At 43.8% G+C, this 25028-nt stretch overlaps 1 protein-coding gene across 1 annotated transcript in view; it reads left to right on the top strand.

Annotated features, from left to right (window-relative positions):
* ece2a (endothelin converting enzyme 2a) overlaps positions 1-21394 on the top strand; it is a 60866-nt gene extending 39472 nt beyond the window's left edge. Inside the window, exon 4 of the mRNA XM_035634195.2 lies at positions 20977-21394. Within this exon, the coding sequence (XP_035490088.1) occupies positions 20977-21282 (306 nt within the window). The 3' untranslated portion in view covers positions 21283-21394. The remainder of the gene's footprint in view (positions 1-20976) is intronic.
* Positions 21395-25028: the final 3634 nt, after the last annotated feature.

Here is a 25028-nt window from a genome sequence, read left to right as displayed (position 1 = left end):
ATCGCCCTGTCTACAGTATTCCTGCATTCTTCTGTTTCTGTCTCACAAAATCTGCCTACACCGTGAGCTTTTACAATCGTCAATCAGTATTATATATACAGAGTGCACTGTCACCTAATTTGGCTGCAGTGTCTGGAATCTCCTTGGATAGGACACACTCTGCCTCTCTGCCTCTGTCCGTATCGTTCCTCTCTTTTGTTCTTCGATCACAGAGTGTTAGAAAGCAGCAGAATCGATACGGACACTTTTCTCTCATTAAGGCCTCTCAAAGTCAGAGGGGAGGGAGGGGGGAATGGCAGGCTCGACTGAAATGCTTTGTTTGTATCTGTTCCTGTTTGCTTCTTCGGTTGAAAGTTATTAGTGCAGTGTTGAATTTGTTCCGATCCGTTCCCCTGTAGAAATCCACAGTACGTTGTCCTACATGTGTTGTTGTCTGGCTGCTGCCAGTGTAATCTGCACTTTCAGCTCTCAGGGTATTATGTTTGTCTCTAATTACACATTATGGAGAATGTACTCTGTCATCCATTACACATTAAAAGATCAAGGACGCGAGCAAACATGCAGACTTGTGTTCATGAGAATGTTATTGCTGCCACAAAGACAACACAGAGGGCAGGTCAGGGACAAATCTCTCATGCAGTGCGAGCAAAAACATCGCTCTGACGTAACAGACCTGAGTTTATTATTTTTTTTCTGTATAGCTGCTTTCAGGCACTGAAGTCTGGAACATTTTCCTGAAATTTCCTGGACATGTGAGGACACAAATGACCGCAAATGTTGTTTGCTGGAACCTTTCCTACCAAACCCCCCAGTAAAATTTCAGGAAAACGTCACAGTGAGCCCATGTCAGAATACAGCAGGAAAATCTCATCGTCATCTCGTCATGTCCTGCCTCCTGCATGCGCTGCCCAAACGCCACTACATGTGCGTCTAACTCGGACAACCTCCTGCTCCGTTCGACACATGAGTAAGGCAAACTCCGGAAAATGTTTGCACCCAATTTCCCAGACATTTTCTGGAGTTCACGTCTGAAAACAACTTATTTCATATAATTGTATTTGTTGGTAAAGCAACTGTGGATATCTGGGCCATCTGATACGCGAGAGGCCTCATTATGCATGCAGAAGAAAGCATATTTGTTTGTGTTTCTGTGCGTTGGCATGTGTTCATGTGTTTGTCGGCGCAGGAGTGTGTGAGGTGTGTGTCTGGATAGATAGAACCCAGCCAACTGTGAAAACAGCCTCCCTCCACACAGCGGATCAATCAAGCCTGCAGTTGGGTCACTTTCTCTCCTTCACTGGACTCGATTCTCTCTCTTCCTCGCTCCCTCTCCTCTGCCCGGACCTTTCGCCGTTCGTTGAAAGCCAGTCCCAAGTGGATGGCTGAGCCTTGTGATCTCCCATCAGCCCACACTCCGTTGCAGCCCCACGGCGGCCCCACACACACACACACACATACACACACACACACACACATACACACACACACACACACACACACACAAACACACAAACACACACACACACACACACACACACACACACACACACACACACACACACACACACAGGCACAGGTCCACACAACAAAATGCTGGTTCCATCTCAAGTGACCTAAATGACCTCCTCACGTTTGGGCTAATGGACCAGAGCAGACAGCTAAGGTAACAGCTCTCTGCTGCTTAAAGGAGTAGATGAAGCAAAGAGGGGCTGCTGATTGAACTCACGAGGCCTGACTTTCTCGCCCAGAAAAAGACCGGTTTCCTGCAGGTGCGAATGGATGATCTCACTTGTCCATTGTTAGCTGTGGAGTCTTCTTGGCTTTGACGCTGAATGCAGAGACCTCGGAGAAGGCTCCTGCAAACGGACTTGTAACGACTAGATACAGATTTTAGTTCCATCACTGTTCCTGAATTCATGTGTTTAGTTAGTCTCTTTTTCCTAACATACCGTAGTTAAATCATACTTTCTGTAGGTTTTTGTGTGGTTGTGGAGGAGTTAATTTGCACAAGGGTTCCAGTATCAGTAGGTGTTGAGAAATATATTTCTTTGGATGCCAAACTTCGATACTTTTATGGCACCTGAATTACTTGGACACGGATCAACATGCTTATACCCAGATCTAAGAATGCTAGTGACTGTTTGACCCAACGTTAAACAAACACATCGTGGAGGCATGTAGGAAAAACAGCACGTGGCTGGTGTGTGTGTGTGTGTGTGTGTGTGTGTTGTGTGTTGTTGTATTTTTGAGAGGCCTGATGACCGTGTGTGTGTGTGTGTGTGTTGCACTGTGGGGTAATAATGTCTAAGAGATCAAACTTTTGGATCTAATTCATCAGGCTGGATGCCGACAGCATGCAAAGAAATCCTGCGAAAAGGACATTGCTGCCTAACTGCTGCCAGAACAAACAAGATGCATTTGATGAAACGATTGATGGGATTTAAGAGCAGAAAGTTGCACCGTGTCCGACTGCAGGGAGAACACAACACAGCCAAAATTTCTATGAATCATAACTATCCCACGGTACTTCAGCAATTATGAAGGGAGTGAAGAGAGGATCAAGAGAAACAAACAATAGAGAAAGAGAGATATCTGTGTAACAACCTCTATAATTACTTTACCTCTTCAGTCCACATGGTTTTGTCTTTGGCTTCTGAGGTCGCATGTTCCTTTTCCGTGAGCCTGTCAACAGTTGCACGTGTACTACTGTCAAACCGCGATTTGTCTTTAAGACAGTGACGAAATGTGAATTACATCTCCCGCCTGTAGGGGGACCCCTAGTGTCCCCGAGAGTAACTCTTCCATTGTGTTGCTTTAATATGGCTTTAACTCCAAAACTGCTTATTACTTCGCCTCCCATGAAGCAACGTGGTGTCCTTGTTTGCTTGAACACACCCTTTCAAACACAAGTTTAGTGTTTCAAATGACGTGTAGTGAGTTGTTTACCTTTCCTTTGTTGAGTCTATAATGTTATTTTTTTTTTTGGAGAGGGAGTTTTTCTGACTGTACTAGGTTTTTAAATGATAAATCCCATAGTCCTCAATTTTAATTTATGTGCTCATGGGATCATGACCTTAAAAATTAAATTAATAGTGTCAGTCTGTTCAACTTCTTTCCTGATCTGCCTCAAACGCAGATCATCCCTAGGTGCGTCTCTGTAAATCTTTCATTTTTTCTCATTTTATTAAAGATAAACCCATCATCATTCCTCGTCTTTGAGCCTTCTGCCACCACCCTTTGTCTTTAATCCTATCCAGCTCCTCCTCTATCTTTTCTTTCTCTCATTCCCTCCATCATCCTCCCCGCTGTACGGCATATATACTCTGAACTCCAGGCCAAAGCACACAGCCAGATGTGCAGGGATTCCTCTGCTGAACAGCTGGCTGCTGCTGCCAGAGATACACACACACACACACTTGCAAGGACACATATAAAAACATCATGTGCATCAACACACAAAGACAGACGCAGATAAACAAATTGTGGCACACACGACACAGACATACTGTAGCGCCGTGCCCTCTGTTGTCACAGCTCCAGATGTGTACCCAGAGTTGCATGTCGCAGCATCTCTTATGCACTGAAAAGACTCGTCTTTCCGTTCCCTTTCACTCGGGGCCAAGCTGCGCGCCACTTAACTCCTTCTTGACAACCTCCAGATAATTATACATTTATTTAACTGACACCTCCCTTGCTGGAAGAGGTGTGAGGCTGTGACAGTGACTTATGCATCAGCAACGCAGTCGTTGCCAGCAGCTGTCAGCAGGCTGTTGGCAGGCGCCACACTTCTCACACACACACACACACACACACACACACACACATTGTATTGTATACGTGGATACAAATTTCTGTATGGTTGCTCGAGTGAAGTGATGAAGAAACACAGAAATCAAAGCACAGAAATAAATCACAATGTCCGCCATCTCTCAGGTAGAAGAAGCGATGTTAACTGTATTTGTCCTTAAATGTGCCTGGATGTTGAGCGATAAATTACACATTTTAAAAGGTTCCCTTGTTATTAATGACACCAGTGTTGTCTCCTCTTACAGATGGCTGGCTTGGGATTTTTATCACCTCGTAAAATTACACCACCTTAATGACCTTCCCACAACTTTATGAAGAAAACCTTTTCTTCAAAACAATTTGCTGCTATGGACTGTAAATACAAATGTGATATGTCATCACATCACAAACGCAGATCATCAGCGTGAGCTTAACTGTGACTAGATAGATACGACGTCGGTATATAGAAACCAGATGTTTGCTCCCAATCAGTTAATTAAATCACCGCCTTCAGTACCGTCGGACTGGAGTCACTGCAAACCTTTCATCCAGGCTTCCTCAGGAAACCATAATTCGAAATTTGCTTCTTACTCTCTGCATTTTAACATGAGATGTATTTTTCTCCGTTCGTGTTGTGTCGCCTCATCTCTCTCTTTTCTTACCTGCCCTTTTCCTCAAGACAGTGGAGGTAATGGGGAAGGTGTGTATGACTGCAGTCGGGTCAAAAGTGCATCTAAATTGTAAAGTTTGACAGAAATATTTCACCATAATCACAGAGTTTGACAAAACTGAACAGACCACCTGTACTGTAGGACATTTCCTGTTTTTGCACTTGTAGATAGTTTTTGGTTCTGATTGAACATTTTGGATTTAGATCAAATACATCAGTGAAACCTTCCGTCCCACTTTTGCTTTTACTAGCAAAGATCAATAAAGAAAACATTTCGATATCTCATTTTTAGCCGTTGCTGACCGACCAGCAACATATATATCATTACCCACTGTAGCTAACTGACGTTGGAAGCTGCTGTTTGGTTAATGTGCTGTTTGAAAGTCTGTCTGTACTCGAGCAAACATCATTTCCAAGGAAAACAAACAAGAGTCACTCTGCAACACCAGCTGTGAGTAGACTGTGTGCTGTCGTATCTCAATACAAATGAATAGTTGTTAGTTAAAATGTTTCTATAAAGGAAATGTTTGACGTTTTGGGGAATGAAACGTTCATTCATGTTCTCTATGAAGGATGAAAAGAGTGACACCACTCACATTTCAGCGTCGGGAGTCGGCTGACTCAGCTCAAAGACTTGAAACTGTGTTGCTATAGTAACAATGTGAAAATGAAGTCAACGACGGGCTTAACGCATGAGTATGAAGATAATAACACACTTCCTGCTTGTGCGTCTTTGCTCTCAGCTCTGTTTACACTGCACAGACTTGTGTTTGTGCAGCAGCCACGGTGCAGAAAGTCAGACTGAACTCTGGTGCAGTTCGTCAGCCTGGCTGAGTGAGTGCACATCTCGATGTGTGTGCATGTTTTATGCGCGCGTCCATCTGTCCTATGGTGCTCCTTGCCAGTTGCGACCCATATTGTCTCTCTCTGGCAGTAGTACACAACGTGCTCCAGGGCTCTCTATATGACGGCAGCTAAATAGACTAACCCAGCAGGCTGCAGTCCAACTTCAGCCAGGGAAAGATTAGAAGGCGAGATGGAGATTGGGAGGGGTGGTGTGTGTGTGTGTGTGTGTGTGTGTGTGTGTGTGTGTGTGTGTGTGTGTGTGTGTGTGTGTGTGTGTGTGTGTGTGTGTGTGTGTGTGTGTGTGTGTGTGTGTGTGTGTGTGTGTGTGTGTGTGTGTGTGTGTGTGTGGGTGTGTGTGTGTGTGTGTGTGGGTGGGTGGGTGGGTGGGTGGGTGGGCGGGCGGGCGGGCGGGCGGGCAGGAGGGAGATGTTACGGGAAATCAAATCTAGTCTAGCGGCTGGTCAGCCTGCAAATGAGTGTGTTGGGTTTGGATTTACCTGTTGATAGGCAGCTGTGCCTCTTCATCATTTTCTCAGTAACAAACAAATCAAGCTGTTTTCAAGCTGCCACATTCTTCTCTTCACTCCTAATACTTGTGATTGTTTTTTTTTGGATTAATTCACATTGAAAATGTGATTTGTATAACATGTGACAGCGAACGGACACACACATCAAAACATGCAGACAAACATTTTTATTCCCTAAAAAATATAACTACACGCACAACAGAGAGGACGGACCTTTGCATAAACACATTTTTTATCTCACTCGTCTTCATAAACGACTGAAAAGAAGTCAATAATTGTCTCATTCCACCTCACAAAGATGGGAAGAGAGGAACGTGCAGCCAGTGAGTGTAACTGTTTGGCTGTAAAGTCACCGTCAGCCATCACAGCGGTTATGTAATGTTTGCTGTATGTGGCCATCGGCCAAGTGCAGCGAATGTCAATTAGGCTTCTCCCTTTTTCTTCTTCTCTCCAATGGCCTCGTGTTCATCATCACACTCCTCAATACTCCTGATAAACTATCTCTTCACACAGTGTGCGACATGCATTGTACTTGGGGTGAACGCTTGCAGCAAATTTGAGCCCTTGACTTTCTCTCCATTTCTTCATATTTTCATTCTTCTCTCCCTGTTTTTTTTTTTTGTTTGTTTTGTTTGGGTTTTTTTTATTTTTTATTTTTTTCATCTCTCCTCACCTCCCTCTGCCTCACCGGCAACAAAATCTCCGCCGCCCGACTCCTGAGTCTGTTCCAGGGCCTGTTTCCATAGCAACAGGTTACCATGGAAACTAGGTGACAGTGCGGCGCATCCCATCCTGCTATCTGCAGACGAGAGGTGTTGGGTGAGGGAAAGTTTTCTTCTGTTTGCTGAAATCAAAATGAAACTATGGGTTTACCTTTGACGCACATTTTAAACCCACAAAGAAATACTGCTCCTAACTGCAGTCTGTATAATATGAACGTGCATATAACATGCTTACAATATATAGACTCATTCAATTTGTGCTGATTTTAAGGTATTTTAAAAAAACAAAATCTAATCAGCCTCCATTTATTTAAAGGGTTTGGCTGAATATCTTTGATGCATATTACATGCTGAGCATGTTACAATTAGTTTTAAAATTCCATTGTCATCATCAAAATAACATTGAGACACAGAGTGTCTATTTTGTTTGCCCGAACTTTTTTTGTGAAGCATCAGATCTCTGAATTTATTTAACCCACTTGCATGTCCATGTATGATTGGTTATATTTTCCTTAATTTTTCTCCCACCCTCTCCCTCTCTACCATCCTATTGTATCTTCAGTTTTGTGTCTCTCTGAACCTCTGCATTGTGCACTGAGAGATAAGGGCTCGAAATAACTGCACCACTTGCCAAATGATGCAATTATACAGAAACGGACCAAAAAAACGATGAAGACTCGGCATGTATGTCGCTTCAAATTTAGAAATAGGCAGGGAGACGCAGATAGCAGGAGAGCGTTCAGAAGACAAAGCTTCTCACGTGTAAAGGAACGGGCGGGGGGGGGGGGTTGCTGCCTGACATGTTCAGAACAGTGATATCGCTACAAAGTGCCTCCACTTGCTCGAATCCCTTTGGGACAATCGTATGTGATCAGTTTGTTCTGACTTGTACAGTGTGGATATGTAAATGAGAAATATTTTTGGCAAAACCGGTCAGTGTGAGCGTCCCTGTCTGCTTTGTTTGCAGCCAGATTGTTGCTCCGGCAGCCAATTATGACAAACAACAACCTGGGGGCATGTTGAATTTTCACAAATCCAAGGGCTCTATGTGAGAGAGGTGGACTGACAGACTGTGGAAAAAAAAGAGTGACAGATGAGCAGTGCACAAGCAAACAGTAGGTGCGACAGAGCCTCAGCACCAGGCGGAGGTGTTCTCAGCTCCTGCTACTACCAAAATGTGATTTTATGTTACTGTATTTGGATGTTTATCTACAAACCTATGTGCCCAAATGAGACAGCTGCATATTGTTTTTCTAAAACCTTAATTCAGACCATGTTAAGACTGCATAAAGACTTGCATACTGTGCAACATGGCAGTAAAGCTTGTGTGGCAGGAAAAAGTTTCATCATCGTTTCCCTAGTTAAAGCAGTACTTTATATTAAAGGATGGAGGATCTTAGGGACCTAAGTGGGCGAGCTTCATCCCACTCTCTAATTCTGCTGCTGACCTGGTTTGGTGCACGTGACGAGACTGTGCTGCAGCAGTCTACGAGCTGCATATTGTGCCTGCAGGATCGACTGCTGCCACGAAAATAGCTCCCAACTAATAGCAACCAATACTTAGCACGAGACAGGACACCACTGAGAGTCTGTTGAATTGGATGTGACATTTTAAGGTTAGTTGAAGCAGTGAGCAGTCGAATGTTTTGCAGTTGTTATTCTCCGGATGGGCCAGAAAACAGTAACAAAAAAAAAGAAAAAGGAATGGAAGTGGATTTTATTTTTCAGGCATTGAGCTTTGTGGCTGTTTTTTTTTTGTTTTGTGTTTTTTCGTTTCAGGCTTTGATGCGTAGTGTTACTCTCCCCAGCTTTGATGCCGGTGACAGCACACGAAGGGTTTAGCTCTGGGACTCGCACCCCTGATGTTGTCTGTCATTAATGTCCATAGAAATCAGACTCACATGCAACTGTGAACACACATGCAGTCAACTATACACAAGGCAAATGGGACAAAAGATTCAGCTGGTTTTGCACGATTCTGCCTTCTTACTATAATGTATGTTTACTGTAAATCACTACTAACCATTACCCAAACTAAGCCCACTACTTATTCTCCTTCCATCCAGGCAACCGATGACCTCCATTCTTTTGAATTAAGCTGAAATCAGTTTAAATTTAAATGAGCATTATTTTTGCTAGTTTAAGGGGGGGAGTTATGGAGCCAGGTGCATGGTGGTATTTAGTATTTTAAATATTCATGGATGTGTTCTGGGCCTAGCATGCAATAAACCAATCAGATTGTCCTGTTCCCTTTTAAAATCAGGTGTGTTTGCAGATTTACCAGGAAGTTGGAGAGAATGGTTCTCTGCAGGGAAAACGCAGGCCCTGCGTGTGTAACAGACAGATTGTAGGCCTGTTGTGCAACCGCCTGTGTTGGCACATATCACTATGTTTGTAATGTGTTCTTAAAATAACAGTGAAATACTGCGCCCCTTGACTCTAGACCAGATTTCGTTTGCATTGGTTGTCAAAGGTCAAGGTCACCGTGACCTCTCTACACAGGTTTATCGCCATAACTCAAGAATGAATACGCTTACTATGCGCCTACTACTACTACTATACACTTAATATCTTATTTTCAATTCCTTTAAAATCTTCACTACATATATTATGAGTCGGGCCTGACATGGATGTAAACTGCAACCTGACTGGTTGGTGGAAACATACAACTGTGAGGAGGTGATTCTAGTTTGCTCCTGACACATGTCAGTCCACATGTGCCAGCCACGGAATTCCTCTGGCTGATAACTCTGGATTACAGACTCTTCAGAGGTGACTCAGTCTCACCCCAGTCACTTCACCATTGACTCATAACGTGAATGCTACTCTGCTCACCGTGGGAGTCTCGTCCAACCAGGTGGAAGTAGGAAAACACCAGTTTCTGTAGCTTTAACTTTCCAGTAGTCTGTCAGTGATTCAGTTTGGGCTTCATCAGCTTCATCCATCCATCTGCTCTCCGTTGACATTAATGATGTTCAGTGACACCCACCAATGTGTTTGGAGAACAGTTGTAGAGACAATTGTTCTGAACTGGCACTGCCAGCAGAACCATCTGTATGAGGTGTCAGACTGAAGCCAACTCTCCGTCGGAGCGCTCAATCCTCTTGAAAATGTAGTTTTCTGCAGGGCTGACTGTTCACCGACTCTCTCGTTTGGCCAGATGCCAGCTACACTACATCTCGCTGGAACAGCGTTGTTGACAGAGAGCAGCTTTTAATTGTTTTATTTATTACATGGTTATGTTGGCCGTTGTATCGTGAGTGCTGCCACATCCTATGGTTTGTATGGCTGTGATATCAGTGGTGTGTGTGTGTGTCTGTTTTGGCTTGATACGGACTACATACAAACATACAGTGCATTCAGAAAGTATTCAGACGGCTTCACTGTTTTTTTTAAACATTGTCTTATGTTGCAGCTTTATGCTAAAATCAAAATGAAATTCCTCCTTCAATCTACACTCAATCCCCCACCATGTCAGACTTTTCAACAACACCATTAAATGTAGCAGTGCTCAGCCTTCTTTAACAAGGTAATACTTATCTGTATAAAATGTATATAGCTTTTTATAGTCTTTTTTTAATTAGTTAGATTTTCTTCTATTTATTAAATTGTATATTTTGTTATATCTCTACCTCTTCCCTGATGACTTTTTGACTCTTGCTGCTGCTGTATCAAGATAGCCGCTTCACAAGATATATGTGAAAAGGCGGCCGGGTCTAAATACTTTCTGAATGCATAGTTTATCTTTGGAAACATCCCTAAAAAATGTGAGGAAAATAAATTGCATATCATTTGACCTGCAAAAATCACACAATACCACTCAAGTCTATGTATCAATTCAAACGACGATGGGTTGAGTTTTTCTTCTCTTTTTTCTCTCACCGAAACAGTTGCAACAGACGTAACGGGAGAGTGAAGGAGTTGCCAATCAAGCATCTTTTGTACACGCCCACCCCGTTCTGAGAAAACATCTATTCTGGCAACAACTTCAAAAGAGACAATTTCCCTGGCAGACAGAGTACACAAGAGTAAAACACACACACACACACACACACACGCGAGTAAATGAGCGTCAGCACTCGCATGTCAAGCTGTGTGGAGAGACAAAGGGAAGATTGGCTGCTACACCTTCTCTGTTAAAATTCTGTAGCCCTCGCTGCTTTAATGTGGATCCAGTCGCTCCTCTCCTCCTCACACGCAGTACAGTCACACTACGCTGGGCTCGAACCCATCACGCGTTCCCCTGAGTCTGCAGCTGTGGCTGCCTGACTGTGAAGGCTCAACGTCCTAATGAGACAGTAGAGGCGTAGTTAAAGAACAGTGTTTTAGGATCTGGTTCTTAATGAGTCCTGGACTGCTTCTGTGTGACGAGCTGCTACATGCAGAATGAACTATCTTTTATAATATCAGGAAGAGAAGAGCAGTGCTGCCTTGTTACAGATCCAGACAGAGCTGAGAGATAATTGCTGTGTTACCCAGATCAGGGGAACTTCTGTGATTTGAAGACACATTATCCTTGACCGCTGTCAGGAAGATATTCTCCCACTAACCATGAATTTTAACTGTTGAATTAACGCTTTTCCATGACTATCAAATAATCATTTGAAAGGATGACACTGTACCTGTGACTGATTTTATGAGCTCATATGACCACATGGAATTTGTCAGGGTGTTAAGTCAATTTACTGCATGTGTCATGAAATCAATTGATTGAAATCCGCCATTGTCAGCATCAAGTCTGCCTTCACCAGTAGAGGGCGACTCCACTGGTTGCAAAAAGAAGTCGGTTTCTATAGAAGTCTTCAGAACCCACTTCTCACATTTTGGTTATGGCCTGTTCTTATTATGTCAACTTAACCATTATGCAGTGTAGGCTGCACAAAACAATAGCCGGCAGCAAAATTGGGAAACGTCTTCGCCTTCTCTAGTCTATGTTACCCCGCCGCCTTTTTCTGGTTGTTCCAGACTTCTTTAAGACCCTCCCCCAAATCTGTGCTTTCACACAACCCTGTGTGTGAGCTCTGCTGGCTGTTCCCTTGACCTCATTGCCTGGTTTTTGCTCTGATGTGCATCGTCAGCTGTGAGCTGTGTCAGGAGGTGTTCGCCCAGGGCGCCATACGAGCTACAACCGCCACTGGCTGCGGTTACAGTTTACATGCAGAAAGAGATGAGCAGACTTGCTTGTGTGCACCCAAACTTTATGAATAAATTAGATACATTTTATATATATATATATATATATATATATATATATATATATATATATATATATATATATATATATATCTTTTCAGGTTGTTATGGAAACTAGCGTGCCTACTCCCTACAACTGCAGCAGTTCTTTGCTGTACATGTACATGCACGCAGTCAAAATGTCCGTAAAATAGACAGATAGTAGACATTTCTTGTAATGTTAAGTTTGAAAAGAGTTCAACATTCCCTAATAACGTCCCCCGAGCTCACATGGAAGCAATAAACGGACACAGGTGCCAACATTGTGTCATGTAACATTTCCAGTGGCTCCCCTGTTCTACTGGCCTTGTGAACGGACTGAACCATGTCAGTGTGCTGCTGGAGCCTCCACAGGGCTGTCCCGTCCCACTTCCCCATCCCGCGGGAGACCCCTTCAGCAGCCAGACACTCCTGCTCCCTTTCTCTGCCTCCCTCCTCCTCCTCTGCTTCTCTCGCTGCGTCTCTCTCCCTCTCCAGCTGCTGCCAAACCCCTTATTTCTAGCTCGCCATTAAAAAGGAAAGAAGGGCACTTTGACTTGTAAGACTTTATTAAGGTAGTTGTTTCTGTCTTGGCTCTGGTTGGTGCAGTGTTGATGGACTATTTCACTTCTGTCCAGGCACTAGAATATGCAGTGGCAGTTTGTAGTTAAAAACTAGCAGTTAAGTAATCATACAAGGTAGTAAAGCACTAGCTGCCGTGTAAGATGTACGCTGCAAGTGTTTCTAAATAGAGACTGTCTGCAATAAAGTAATTACCCAGCCACTGCAGATGCAAGTCTACCCACAAGAACTTAATGGATAATTACATTTAAGTGCAAGCGAGGGCTTGATAAGTGTAATAAATGTCCCAGGCTTTAATAGGTGGCGTGAGATTTAGAGACTGAGACAACAGAAGCGCACAGGAAGCGAGTCCAGGCACAAGTGAGGGGATCACCCTCCCTCTTTCACTCTGCCTGCTTCTCAGCCAAACATGTCACTGTACCAGCCGGTCACGGTTTGCTCTAGATTCTCTGCGGCCCATATTCCTCAGAGTTCTAAAAAAATTTTTTATAACTAATCTGAACGGCAGATGAGTTTATTAATTACTCATCTGCTGACTCTGTGCACTCCAATCCAGTTAGAAAAAAAAAAGTCTTCCACAAAGACTGCATCATTTTTTCATCACGTTGTACCAAGAATAGCAAACATTGCTTAATTAGTTTGGCATTTTTGATGGCGTTGATTATGCTGCTTTGTATTTGTGCCCACTAAAAAGTCTTTACAAAATTAAACACGAGCAAATGTTCACACACAGACACACACTGGGGAGTCGAGGTATGAAAGGCAGTGCAGGGATGCCGGGAGCATGACAGTGGGCGGGTGTGGGTGTCTGAAGTGCATCTCTGTCTTTCTGCGCCAGCATGAAAAGTAGTTCAGTAATTAAAGAAAACCTCTCTCCGGTCCCTAGTGGAGAGGGAAGGCAGAAAGGGTGAGGAGGAGTGGGAGAGATAAAGAAAAAAAGGGGAGATAAAAGCCAGAGACGGTTATTTTTGATAACAGGGGAAGAAAGGGAGATTTAATTTTAGCTCGCCGTGCCAGGTTGCCACGGGGTGAGAATGTGGCGACTGAATGCGAAGATGCTGATCGGTTAGACAGGGGCCCATGCACTCGCGTGGACATGCGAGTGCAAGATAAGAGTTTCCCTCATTTTTAAGGGGCTTTCAGATTCCTCCATGTTGAAGGAGTGCTTTGTAAATGTATCGGCAGTGACCCAGTTCAGAGCTACATGTGTTGTCCATAAAAATATAATATTCCTTGTCTCTACGGAACTCCCGCATTCACCGAGACAGCCAACCAATTAGGCTGCGGAGAAAAATACCTTTCTGACACACAACCGTGCTTGTCAGCAGACCGAAAAAAAAAGCCATATATGGGCATTAAGCTACTTTAATCCAATGCAAGTTTTGTAAAAAATCTGTGACTATTTCCTCACGGCCCACTAGTCAGTTCTATGTACACCAGAGAAAAAAATCGGGGTTTACGGCTCAGCCCTGGCTCTGTAGATCTGAAACCAAAGAATGGTGCGGTCCGCACCACACAACACTGTGTGTGCAGTTTGTAAACATCACTCCCTGACACCTTAAGAGACGTGCCAGCGAACGTCGCTATGACTCAAATATCACCACCAACAACAAAGAGAGGGACAAGCTTTCTCCAAAATCACAATGCCCCTTTTTAATCCCAGTGAAATGTCGATGTTTATTTCCACTGCAAAGATTCACTGTACTTTACTATTGTGTCGTTGGAGCTGCGCGCTTGTGTCAGTGCTGCTCGTTATCAGAACTCTCTGGCGTTCTCCTCCTCTAATGAACGTGTGCGTTTCGCTGTTCGGCTGCCTGGTGTTTTGGTTTTTTCGAGGGTCCTGTTCTGACCTACATACGTTACCGTGACCGGCGCTAAACTTTTGTCTCCATGGCAACGCAATGTATGAGAGGAGGATGTGCGACTGCTTTAAAGGCAGGGTGCTGTTGTCTTCCTATGGTAGCCTGAGCGTCCGCGAGCCCACACAGATTTATATCGGAGGAGAAAGTGCTGAGCCTAGAAATCTCCATTTTGAATCCTCTCAAACTCTCAACAAATGCATATGAACCATACGTTAACTGAACACACAGAAGACAATCTTTGTCCCAGCAAGGCAAGGTTGGAAAGATGGTGAGGGAGGGAGGAGAACTGGAGAGAGGGTCTCTGATGTATAATTTATCCTGGCAGTGGGTGGGCGGAAGAGATGGGGTGTGAGCTGGGTGAGGAGAGGAAATTCGGGGGCAGGAAATGTGGGTGGGCAGAGTTGAGGAAGCAGAGGAATTGAGGATGGTGAGGGGAGAATCCTCCGCTCTCACGTTTTTTGCTGCGACCAATTGCTGCGCCAAATAGTGTAAGACGGCCAATGGAAATATAGGTCTGTATAAATCAACACGTGTTATCAGAATTATGCATGTTTGTCTTGTTTTGTTCCAGTGTCTATGGTGAAGGGAATATTTGAGTAAAATTCATGTTTTCCTCTTCAGAATGCGACACTGGCTGAGGCAAATTTATACTTGTACATGCCTCAATTAAAATTTGTTCTGATTCTGCCTGGAATTCTGGATCGTCAAGTGTGCGAAACCATGCACTGATCCGATACCACGTGATTTGATAATAAACTTTATAGTTTCCCACGTGGTTACAACGGAAGTTTGATTGAAACACCGACCATCTGGTGAGTGGACAACCCGCTCTCTATCCTGAGCCACAGCCGCCCACAAAAGAACACGGAAATCAATATACAGCTTCAAACATCTCTGACACTGATGATTTTAATAATAAAATAAATGAAGAGGCTATAAATTGTGTATTTGTTCTACAAAGGGTTTAATCTGAGCAATGCCATGCAACAATCCATACAGGGTTAAGAGTATACAGCAGATTAGTACTCTGTGTCAGGACAGGTATTGGGACGTAAAAGATGACATTGGAATATCTCAACACCAAATCAAGCTTCTTAGGAACAGATGGTGCCTTATAGCATTTACACACTTGACTCTTCAGGGCAGGAGCTTGGAGAAAGAAGGAGAGATAGAAGAGGGATAAAAAAGGATTGAGGGAAACAAATCAGGCTGTTGCACCCCTGGAGGGAGGAGCAGAAGAGTAGATCTGCTTTGTTAGGAGACCAGCATTAAGACCTCTTTCTATCACCCCTCCCTCCCATCTCTATTCTATCTCCTCCCATCCCTGTCCTCTCCCACCCCCTCTTCGTTTCTTCATTTCCTCAAGACGTTTACACGTTTTTGCCATCCACATGCCTGGCTGCGGGCTACGGGTGAGGTGAAATGGAAAGGGAGAGATGCGGCTTCATTCTAATCCACAATTCTTCAGGGAGGGGCGGGGGAGCTGCAGTGGGGGGGTTTGCTGAGCTACATAAGACCAGTAAACAACCAAAGAGACAATGGGAGGGAATTTAGAAAATATGATATGATATGAAAATATGACCTAAATTAAAAAGTGTACCTCCTCCGTGCTTTTTCTCTCTGCCCCAGATCAGTTCTGTGTTCATTTGTGCACAGACGTATTAACCTGTGTGTGTGTGTGTGCGTGTGTGCGTGCGTGCGTGCGTGCGTGCGTGCGTGCGTGCGTGCGTGCGTGCGTGCGTGCGTGCGTGCGTGCGCGTGCACAGTATCTCTAAAGGAGACAGGAGGCTGTGGTGCGTACAGATCTGCTGTCCGGAGATAGCACTCTGTTGTTGTCTCTGCCCACTGATCAGCTCTGCCTCACCCACAGACACACACACACACACACACACACCAAGACCCACTTCCACTTCCCCCTCACTATGCCTCCCCCATCATCAGGTTGGAACAGACAGTTTTACCTTGCAAGCCAAAGTCATTTCAGTTCTTCTGTTATTTTAAAGAACAATTAAAAGTACTCCACCAATTTGATTCTGTGTTCCAAAGAACATGGTTGGTTAAAAAAACGAAAGTTTTGCGCGATCATCGCCTCAGGAAATATAGACGCACCTTTTCAATCTCAGATGTACCCAGATTATGTAACCTGAGTCTTTCTGAAGTAAGAAATCAGAGTAAGATGTGAACACCCACTACCCTGTCCCCATCTGACCACTGTAAACAATCACTTACCTCATGCACAATGTCTTTAGGCAAACCTGGGCCCAGGGAGGAGCGGGTGGAGATAAGACAGGATGAGTTGTAATACTGCGGTCCAGTGAAGACGGGAAGACAATTGAGGATGCACACCTGGAGAAACAGCTACTGAGAAGATGAAATGTCTCCCTTGTATCGACAACTTATCTCCTCTATGACTTATGTGGAAAGGTCAGACAGGGACTGAAGTTAATATTGCAAAGGTTTTAGACAAATTCATCTGTTTCTCCCCATACAAAGACAGCGAAATCTAAACGTGGTGATCACAAAATGCCAAGACAATGTTCTGATAAAACGTCAAAAGTTCAATGCCACGAGAAGAAAATAATACTCATGTTTGTTTAGCTGCTGCATTAAAAAAAAAAAAGGAATACAACTGCAGTTTGTTATGATGCTGCATCAGTTTATTGAAACTGGAATTCTGACCTGATCAGGGAAGTAGAGGCAAAGTCAGGGCATCCTCTGGGAACAATGAATGTCTGTACAAAATGAATCGAATGTTCATTAAGATGTTGGTGAACTCACCGATAGACTGACTTCACCGCCATGTCACTTGATATTTCAGATAAGCACTATGAAAGTATACCAAAGTATGCACATCCAAACCTGATTAGCACTCGGTGCGAGACAGAAACAACGAAGACCAGAAGACAAGAAATGTCCGCACACAAGACTTCCCACAAAACTTTGAAATGACCTCCCAGGTAAAAACAGGCCCTTCTTCGGACACAGTAAGAAACAGAGACTCTAGACAATCAGATGAGCACTAAATCTGAAAAGGGGAAGGATTCAGGTTCAAGTTCTTGCAAAGCTTTTACGCTGCTAAAGTATATTTGAACAAGCCGCTGAATGCTCTTCAGCTCAAATGAAGGTGTGGAGGACCTGCTGCTGTCTCCCTGTAGGGGGAAATCATACAAAAACATTTCCGCCATCAGGATTCCTCATTGTGGCAGTTAACACAAGATGGGTTCATGTCAGTCAGAAACTTCTGCCACAAAACTGAATAATTCAGGAGAGGTCGTGCGTGTGTGCGTGCGTGTGTGCGTGCGTGCGTGCGTGTGTACACGTGCATTGTTGAATTGCTCCAGTAGAGAGCGAGTGTGTGAGGATGGGCGCTAACAGACAGGTTTCCTCTGCCCTTGGAGAAGGTCTGTGGCCCACTTAGGATCATCTTACAGCTGTCTGAGTGTGTCGCTGGTTTGAATACTGACTCAGTGTTTTTACTCCAGTGGTTGGGTGTAGCCCCCATCCACCTGTGGATTCAGATGAGAGACTCTGAGTTCCACATTTTGGCTACATTACAGAATGTAACCTCTTATCTATCCTGTAAGTAAAACACTTGTTGCGTGTCTGTAGATTTCAGAGCACAACATCACATCGGAACAGACCTGCCATGGCTGAACCTTTATCATAATAATACCACCACTCTGATGTGTGGGTGGAGGATTTACACAGCTCCAGAGCTGCAGTTGTAGTGCGCGTGCCGATATACGTGCAGAATGTGTACGACTGTGACTCACTGCACTCGGTACATCATCCTCCTATTCCTGAGGATTTCCTGTGTGTGCCCGCTGCTGAGTGTGAGAAAATGGACCAGTAATGGCTCCTGCAAACACATGAAGATAGATGGGGTAATGTTATGTGTGACTGCGTGTCATTTTTTTGTAAAACAGTCTAAAACTTTGCATAATATTCTGTTTAAGTCCCCACTGTCATGCACCCATGGTTATAGCTGACTTGTTCGCTACAGTTCAGTGTCGTGTTGCGTTGCAGTGACGTCGGTCCTCCAGTCACCTGTGACATAAGGGTCTGGAGTTACACTGGCCAGATACAGAGAGAGCATCCATACAACTTAATGTCATGAATAATGACTGACAGGGTGAAGTCAGGACTCCCACTCCTGCTTACACACCCATTGAAGTCTCTGGAGGGCACCACCTGTACTTTGTAGTTCCAGTAATCCAACCTGTTTCTCTCAATTGGTGTGTTGAGTTTGAATTCTGCTGTATTTTTGATAGAAGCATTGACAATCACTCAAAGGGTCACTCATAAACAGACATTCCTGCACTTCTACAGAGCTTTTTGGCCTCTTTAACGGAAATCTTTGTGTTTTACAGGCCACGTATTTACTGCATAGTTGAGTCTTGTCAACATCCCCTGGCCCAGCACTTGTTTAGGGTAACAGTTACGCTACATCCAGCAATAATGATACGTTTTCTTTTCAAAACGGAATAAAACATGGTGATGTGGATGTAGACTAGTGCTGTGTGATTCAACTAGCAGTTATCTGGAGTAACACTTCAAAAGTCTAAATTAGTGTAGTTCCCTGCTTTTTCCCCACAATGATTTTAACTCTGAACAAAAATCTGGTTAGTCTATAGCTGTACAGACACAACATGTAAACTAGACTAGCAGTTTACTTTTGCCTGGAGCATTTGAGCCCAAGCTTGTCTGAAGATTGTTGGCAATGCCATATTAACTACCTGCCGAAATATCTCTATACCAATACCAAATCGATACCACGGGCATGTTTTTCAAATTCTACTAAGTAGAAAATGCGCTCAGCAGAGCTTCTGTTGTGTGCAGACTCATCATCCTGGGTTTGAGCTTCATCACCATGAAGTACCGCACTTACCGTTAATGTCATTTATGTTGATTATTTTCACGCTCCGTCGCGCTTGAAATTCTTCAATCAGGTTGTCATGTGGGGTGTAAGATGTGTCTCCCGCAGTTTCAGAGGTAAACTTGTAAGCCATCGGTTGGATTGCTCCTTTAAAATTGCAGATTTCAACATTAATCACACAGGAATGAAATAAAAGATAAAATGTTTCTGCTCATTTACGGTGAGATTTCACCCAGCATCTTAATCGGGAGACGGGAAGAACAAGGAATCTGTTGATTTAATACATCATATGTTACTTGGTTGAGGAGCAGATTATTGAAGTTTTGAAAAATCCATCATAATTTAACATGTCTAAATACTTTAGGGTCTGTTGCCAATGCTTTTGTGTCAGGTTCTCTTTACCCGAGCCTGCTGTCTCTCATTTCTGTGTGTTATATCACTCATTTTATACAATATGCGATGACCTCTCCACCCTTTGTCTTGCTATTTCTCCATGTCACGGTGGAGAGTGAATAATTCATGGCCGGGCTGCTTGCTGGTGGAGATGAATCATGTGAGAGGAGCAGAATACATGTGCTCGTCTCAGAGGGACTCCTCTCTCCAAAGACCATGGGGGGGGGGGGGCTTACTGTACAGACCACTACTCCGTCCTGGCTGCCTGCATGACATTCCCATGTTTCTATGACAATCACACGTGAGCTCAGCACCAGCTCTGCTTTCAAGACAACAGAGACCAGCTACTCCAGGGTTTTCGATAGGGTTAGGGTTAGATAAAAATCTGTCAAGCTGCTAGTTGACTGATTCACCAAGCTATTAGTCATTCGCAGGTTTATACTAACTTGCTTTTTTTCAAATGTAGTTTGTGCCTGTCATCATTCCCTTATAAGGACAATGTATAAACTACACAACTGACATGTTTATCATGTGAAATATAAAAGTTTGTTGCTCACCGCCGTTTCTGTCGCTTCACTCCCACACACACTTCTGTCTCTGAAGGAACTCCCTGCCAAAGTGTTGCTAAAATGTGTCTGTGTGCTTGTGTTGGTGTCAGTTTGTGTATGTGTGTGTGTGTGTGCGTGTGCGTGTGTGCACGTGTACCCCCATTTGCCTGAGATCTGCTGAAGCGCACCGTGTCCTGATGCACACGTGTATCTCACACGAAGGATCAACACACTGGAAGGCTGATGGACCCAGAACGACAATTATTCATACGGAGGGACCCTCAGTTTTCGTGCAGTCACATCGTGTTGTCAGAATGCATGGCTAAGCAGCCGGCACCGTGGACTGAAAAGCTCACCGCTAGTGTTTGCTCTGGCTCACAGCAGTCTAATGCAGAGTCCTGCTTGGACAGTGGCTCATTTTTTAAGGAAGCTTGGTATTTGAGAGATGAACAAACGTGTCTACGGCGTAGGTGGAGGTCAATCCCCAGATATATGACAAGCGACGAGGAGTCACAGAATTTTTTCCATGAGAAAATAGCTTTTCACCCAGCATTGGTTGGAGCTAATGCAAATTGTATTATGAAAGCTTCCCTTTAAAACATAAGCCTATGTCCGAGAACAAAATGCATTTTATGAATTATTTTGCGGCCCCATTAACAATGCAGTGATGTAAGCATTAAGAATAGCTTAATGCAATTGATCAAATGATTGTATGTAATACCTGAACCATTTACTGTACTACTGATGTATTGTCAGCTTTTCATTACCCAGTTGTCAAACATGAAAATTATCCTGTCAAACAATTCAACAACTGGCTGCTTATCTGACAGGAGATATTTCTGGTAATGATAGTGCTGGTGGGAATTATAATGGTGTTGCTCCTGGCGGTTCTGTAGTGCCGTGGTAACGTCTCCTAATACGCTCCCTCTCCTCTTCCTCTGTTCTTCTCCCAGATCAGCCGCTGCTTGAAGCCTGGAGGACGGTTTGTCTCCGTCACCTTTGCCCAGCCCCACTTCAGGAAACGCCTCTACGCTCGCACCGAGTACAACTGGTCAATCAAACAGCACAGTTATGGAACCGGCTTTCTATATTATGTGTACGTTATGACCAAAGGAGAGAAGCTTAGTCCAGAGGATGCGGATCTGGAGAAAAAGCTACTGGAAAAAAAGCTATTGGAGGACACCAAAGCGCCAGCTAACAGGGACACCACAACACAACATGAGGACAAGGAAGATTTCCTGTCGAATATTGACTTGTAAAACTGGATTATTTTGGCATTCATTATCTCTAAAACTTTAGAAACGTTACACCGGACTTAAACTACACACCACCACCATGTAATACAAATAAAATATCTGTCATGTAAAAGTAGTATTTTGTCTTTACAGTCATCAACCGACCTACTCGCTCACTGTGAATTTTCAAGAGATTTTCCTGCTGTATTCTCAAATGGGCTCACTCGTACGTGGACATTTGTGTTCTCATATTCAGCCCTCCGGAGAAGGTCCGGGCTTCAGTGCATCTTCAGAGACTTGGTGCCTCAGATTCAAAATGGCCAACAAACGACAGTACGTGAAATGGCTTAATGTAACTAAAGACTCTGAAGGGAAAAAATAAACCATCCTCTCTTCTAGTGCAGTTTATAACAGAAATATTTAAGCCAATTTTACATTTGTATCCTCAACTGTAATGCATTCCTATAAAATCAGAAAGATTCAACAGCCTCTGATTCTCCAGTGCAGTACCAGCCTGTCAGTGTTACGCAAATTCACAAGACAAACTGCCTTTGTCTAGACACAGTACATAGCAGCAGCAGCAGCCTGCATGTAAAGTCTGTGTTAAAGTCTATTAATATGAGAGTCAGCATCCTCCTATGTTGGGGTTGTCTGCATCCGTCCCAAGTCTGCTTCGGATTCCAGACGAAATAAGCTGCTCATCGAGATACGCACTGTTTGACACACCTGTCGAGCATATTGATGCTGCGTGAGGGCACATAAACATGCATACAAGTGATGGCTCACCACCCTGGGTGTTGTTTGTTGAGGAAACATGAGATGAGTCTCGGGTCCTGTGCTGTCTACAGCTTAAATATAGACCAGAGAGGGAAGAGAGAGCCAGGCGTGCAGACAGGCAGGAAGGCTGGTGACTAGAGGGGGGGGGGCACATTAATAAAGTAGAAATCATTTATTTTTAATTCTCCACTGAGATCTAATTACCACCTATTTTTAAGACTTTGGAGGGGGAAAGTGTGATTTTTCAGACGGCTTGTCCCCTTTCCATGTTTTTCTGATAATGTAACGTGGTTGTTTGTTCAACTTTTAACTTTGATATTAACCTTAACCTTGCTTTTGCGTCACGTCACTTCAACACCTGCGGTAAGCTTGACACGCCTGCAGTGTCGTTAAGGTTACCGGGTAGGCTGGAACAATTGCCGTTCTGTGGTTGGATTTAGCAAACTTATTGGCTGAATAGTTGAGGATGAAAGGCAATTCTTGATCTTGGAAAGAGCAGTTGAAAAAGAGTAACTCCTACAAGGTCCATTTAGTAGCTTCTCTGTATATTTCCATTACACAATTGAAAAGGCTCAACATCTGCTGAGCAATATACAATTTTTAAAGACACTCAAACAGCTACTAAAGGGACGTCGTGGTGGGATTATTTTGTCAACTACTGTAGTCGTAGTCGCCTTAATTTCCAAAGGGTTTGTCTGTTACTGTAGCCTCGACACTTGTCTTCTGGTAAACCCCACTGGATAATTTGGCTACTCGCCCGTTTCCATGGTGACAAATGGGTCAGGAGGATGCTTAGGCGAGTCTTAATGGTTCTGTGTTTGATATTGACAGAAGAGACTTGGGCGGGCTTCATTGCAGACTGTGGATAGATGGAGGTTGAAAATGTCCCTGCTCACGGAGAGGTCGTTTTCCCGCAGCATTTTTTCCTCCGAAGCTTCGTGTAATTTCCCCCCTTGATTTGGCTCATTTGGACTTAAATTTGGTTTCTTTTCAGCTCCTTCAGTCGACCTGACTGATGCGCAGTGGTGGCGACCCCCACCGTGAGATTTAACTTGACTGGACTTTAGTTATATAACCACAGAGCCGGGCACAGACCTCATGCGGGAGAGGTTTAGTCATCATTTTTCTCTTTTCTCATCTTCTCTCCTACACAAACCTTTTCTGTGCTATTTTTCTTTCTTCAGATGATCGGCCTTGTTATCCAGGTGTCTTAGCTTATGATTTAATATAGTGTCAAACGGTGTGAGGGATAATAGAGCCCGAATTTTCTCTCAATTTCTCTTTCTAATTGTCCTCCGTTCTCCGTTGCCCAAGGGCAGCAACGACAACACTAATCTACTGCTCAATGCATTTCTCTCTCCCTCTCTGTGTGTTTCTCTTGTGTTTCTGTTTTTCTTACTCCCTCAATCACTCTTCTATTCAACATCCCCCCACCCCCCCCTGTCTCTGTCTGCATCGATTGGCCCTAAATGCTTTGGTGTGAGGGCTCATGCAAGTTCAGTTGTGTATCTCCATGGTTTTTTCCCCCCTGCCATAATATTTTCTGTTTGTGTTGAAACTGAACCACGCCACAGCACTACCGCCTGTTTGCACGCCATTTAACTGCCTACTTACTTCAGCTGCACTCAAGCTTTTTATGAGGTTCTTAAAGGGTTTTGGACATCTGTCCTCTCAATAATAAAAACACTGTACTAGCAAAGTTAATTTCTGAGATCGGGTACCGCAGCAACAATACTAAAAAGAAGTCCAGTGGGACAAGAGTTGCTTAAGATCAGTGTAGATAGAGGGAATCACCGGCATGAGTTGCATTGCTGCTGCTTTCAACAGCTCTGTATATCTGCTCATCTCCCTTGGGGCAGCATAATGGCATGATATACTGTATGGCACGCTTATGTAACTATGAATATTAATGGATGTCCACTCAGAATGGCACAAAAGTGGATTTAGATCAAAGTTCTCAGTCCAAAGCGCACACACACACACACACACACACACACACACACACACACACGTTCAACTAGAACCAGGAGTTTCTATTTGATGTGTGTGTGTTGAGACAACAGCACGTGTGTGTTGACCTTAGCGAGGCACGTCTTTCAGGTCAACCACGATGACCCCTGGGTTACAGCTACAGCTCCAGCTAACAGTCAACTGACCTCTGACCTTCAGAGGTGCAAACTGATGAGTGCTCATTTGTCGTTGCCTGTTCCAGTCTGACATCCACCATTATCGAAACAGCAAATGAGGGAAAGTCCCTTGGTGGAATGTTGTTCATCCCTCCAGGAGTTTGGAGACATCGAGCGTCTGTGTGCCTAGATGCAGTAGAGCTGCTACAGCATGGACACCAATCACCTTACAATTTATGCTGCTTCGTAATTTGTCTCCTACTTATAGGTGGTTTAGTTTATTCTTCTTTGCTCTTCAAGCTTGCAAAGCAACATGGACAGACCGAAAACAGAATCATTATCTTTGTTGCTGACCCGAATGCTTCGAAGCTTTGACCACTACCATTGTAAATGACATACACATTGGTATTCAAACAATATTATTTGAAATTGCTTGCTGCAATAGCCCATGGAATAAGAAATTCTAATCTAATATCATTCATTATGCATCAACATTAATTATTCGTTGTTCTCTGACGGGGGCATTTTTAATTTCTGTGATACTTTTTTTTGCATCACAATGATCATACTTTGTTACCAGCACTGATGGCAACACTGCACGCGACCATGTGGCAGGTTAACAGGTTTCAGCAACGCTTGCAAGAAGATACCGAAAAGTCAAGGCATGTTTATGCACAAAGGATTTTTGTCCTTGTCCCAGTTTTTAGAATGGTCTTGTACATTGTAAGGAAGCAGTATGTCATGCAAGCCAGTCTTTTGGCACACTTTTAAAAAATTTTACAACTAAATTCTTGAACCTGAAAATATTGCAAAATTATGAATTAGGTTACAGCACTGAACGAAGAACCATACTTCAGCCCTGTCAAT

Source organism: Scophthalmus maximus, chromosome 5, assembly GCF_022379125.1.
Source record: "Scophthalmus maximus strain ysfricsl-2021 chromosome 5, ASM2237912v1, whole genome shotgun sequence".
Taxonomy (NCBI): Eukaryota; Metazoa; Chordata; class Actinopteri; order Pleuronectiformes; family Scophthalmidae; genus Scophthalmus; species Scophthalmus maximus.
This window is presented reverse-complemented; position numbering and strand designations above follow the sequence as displayed.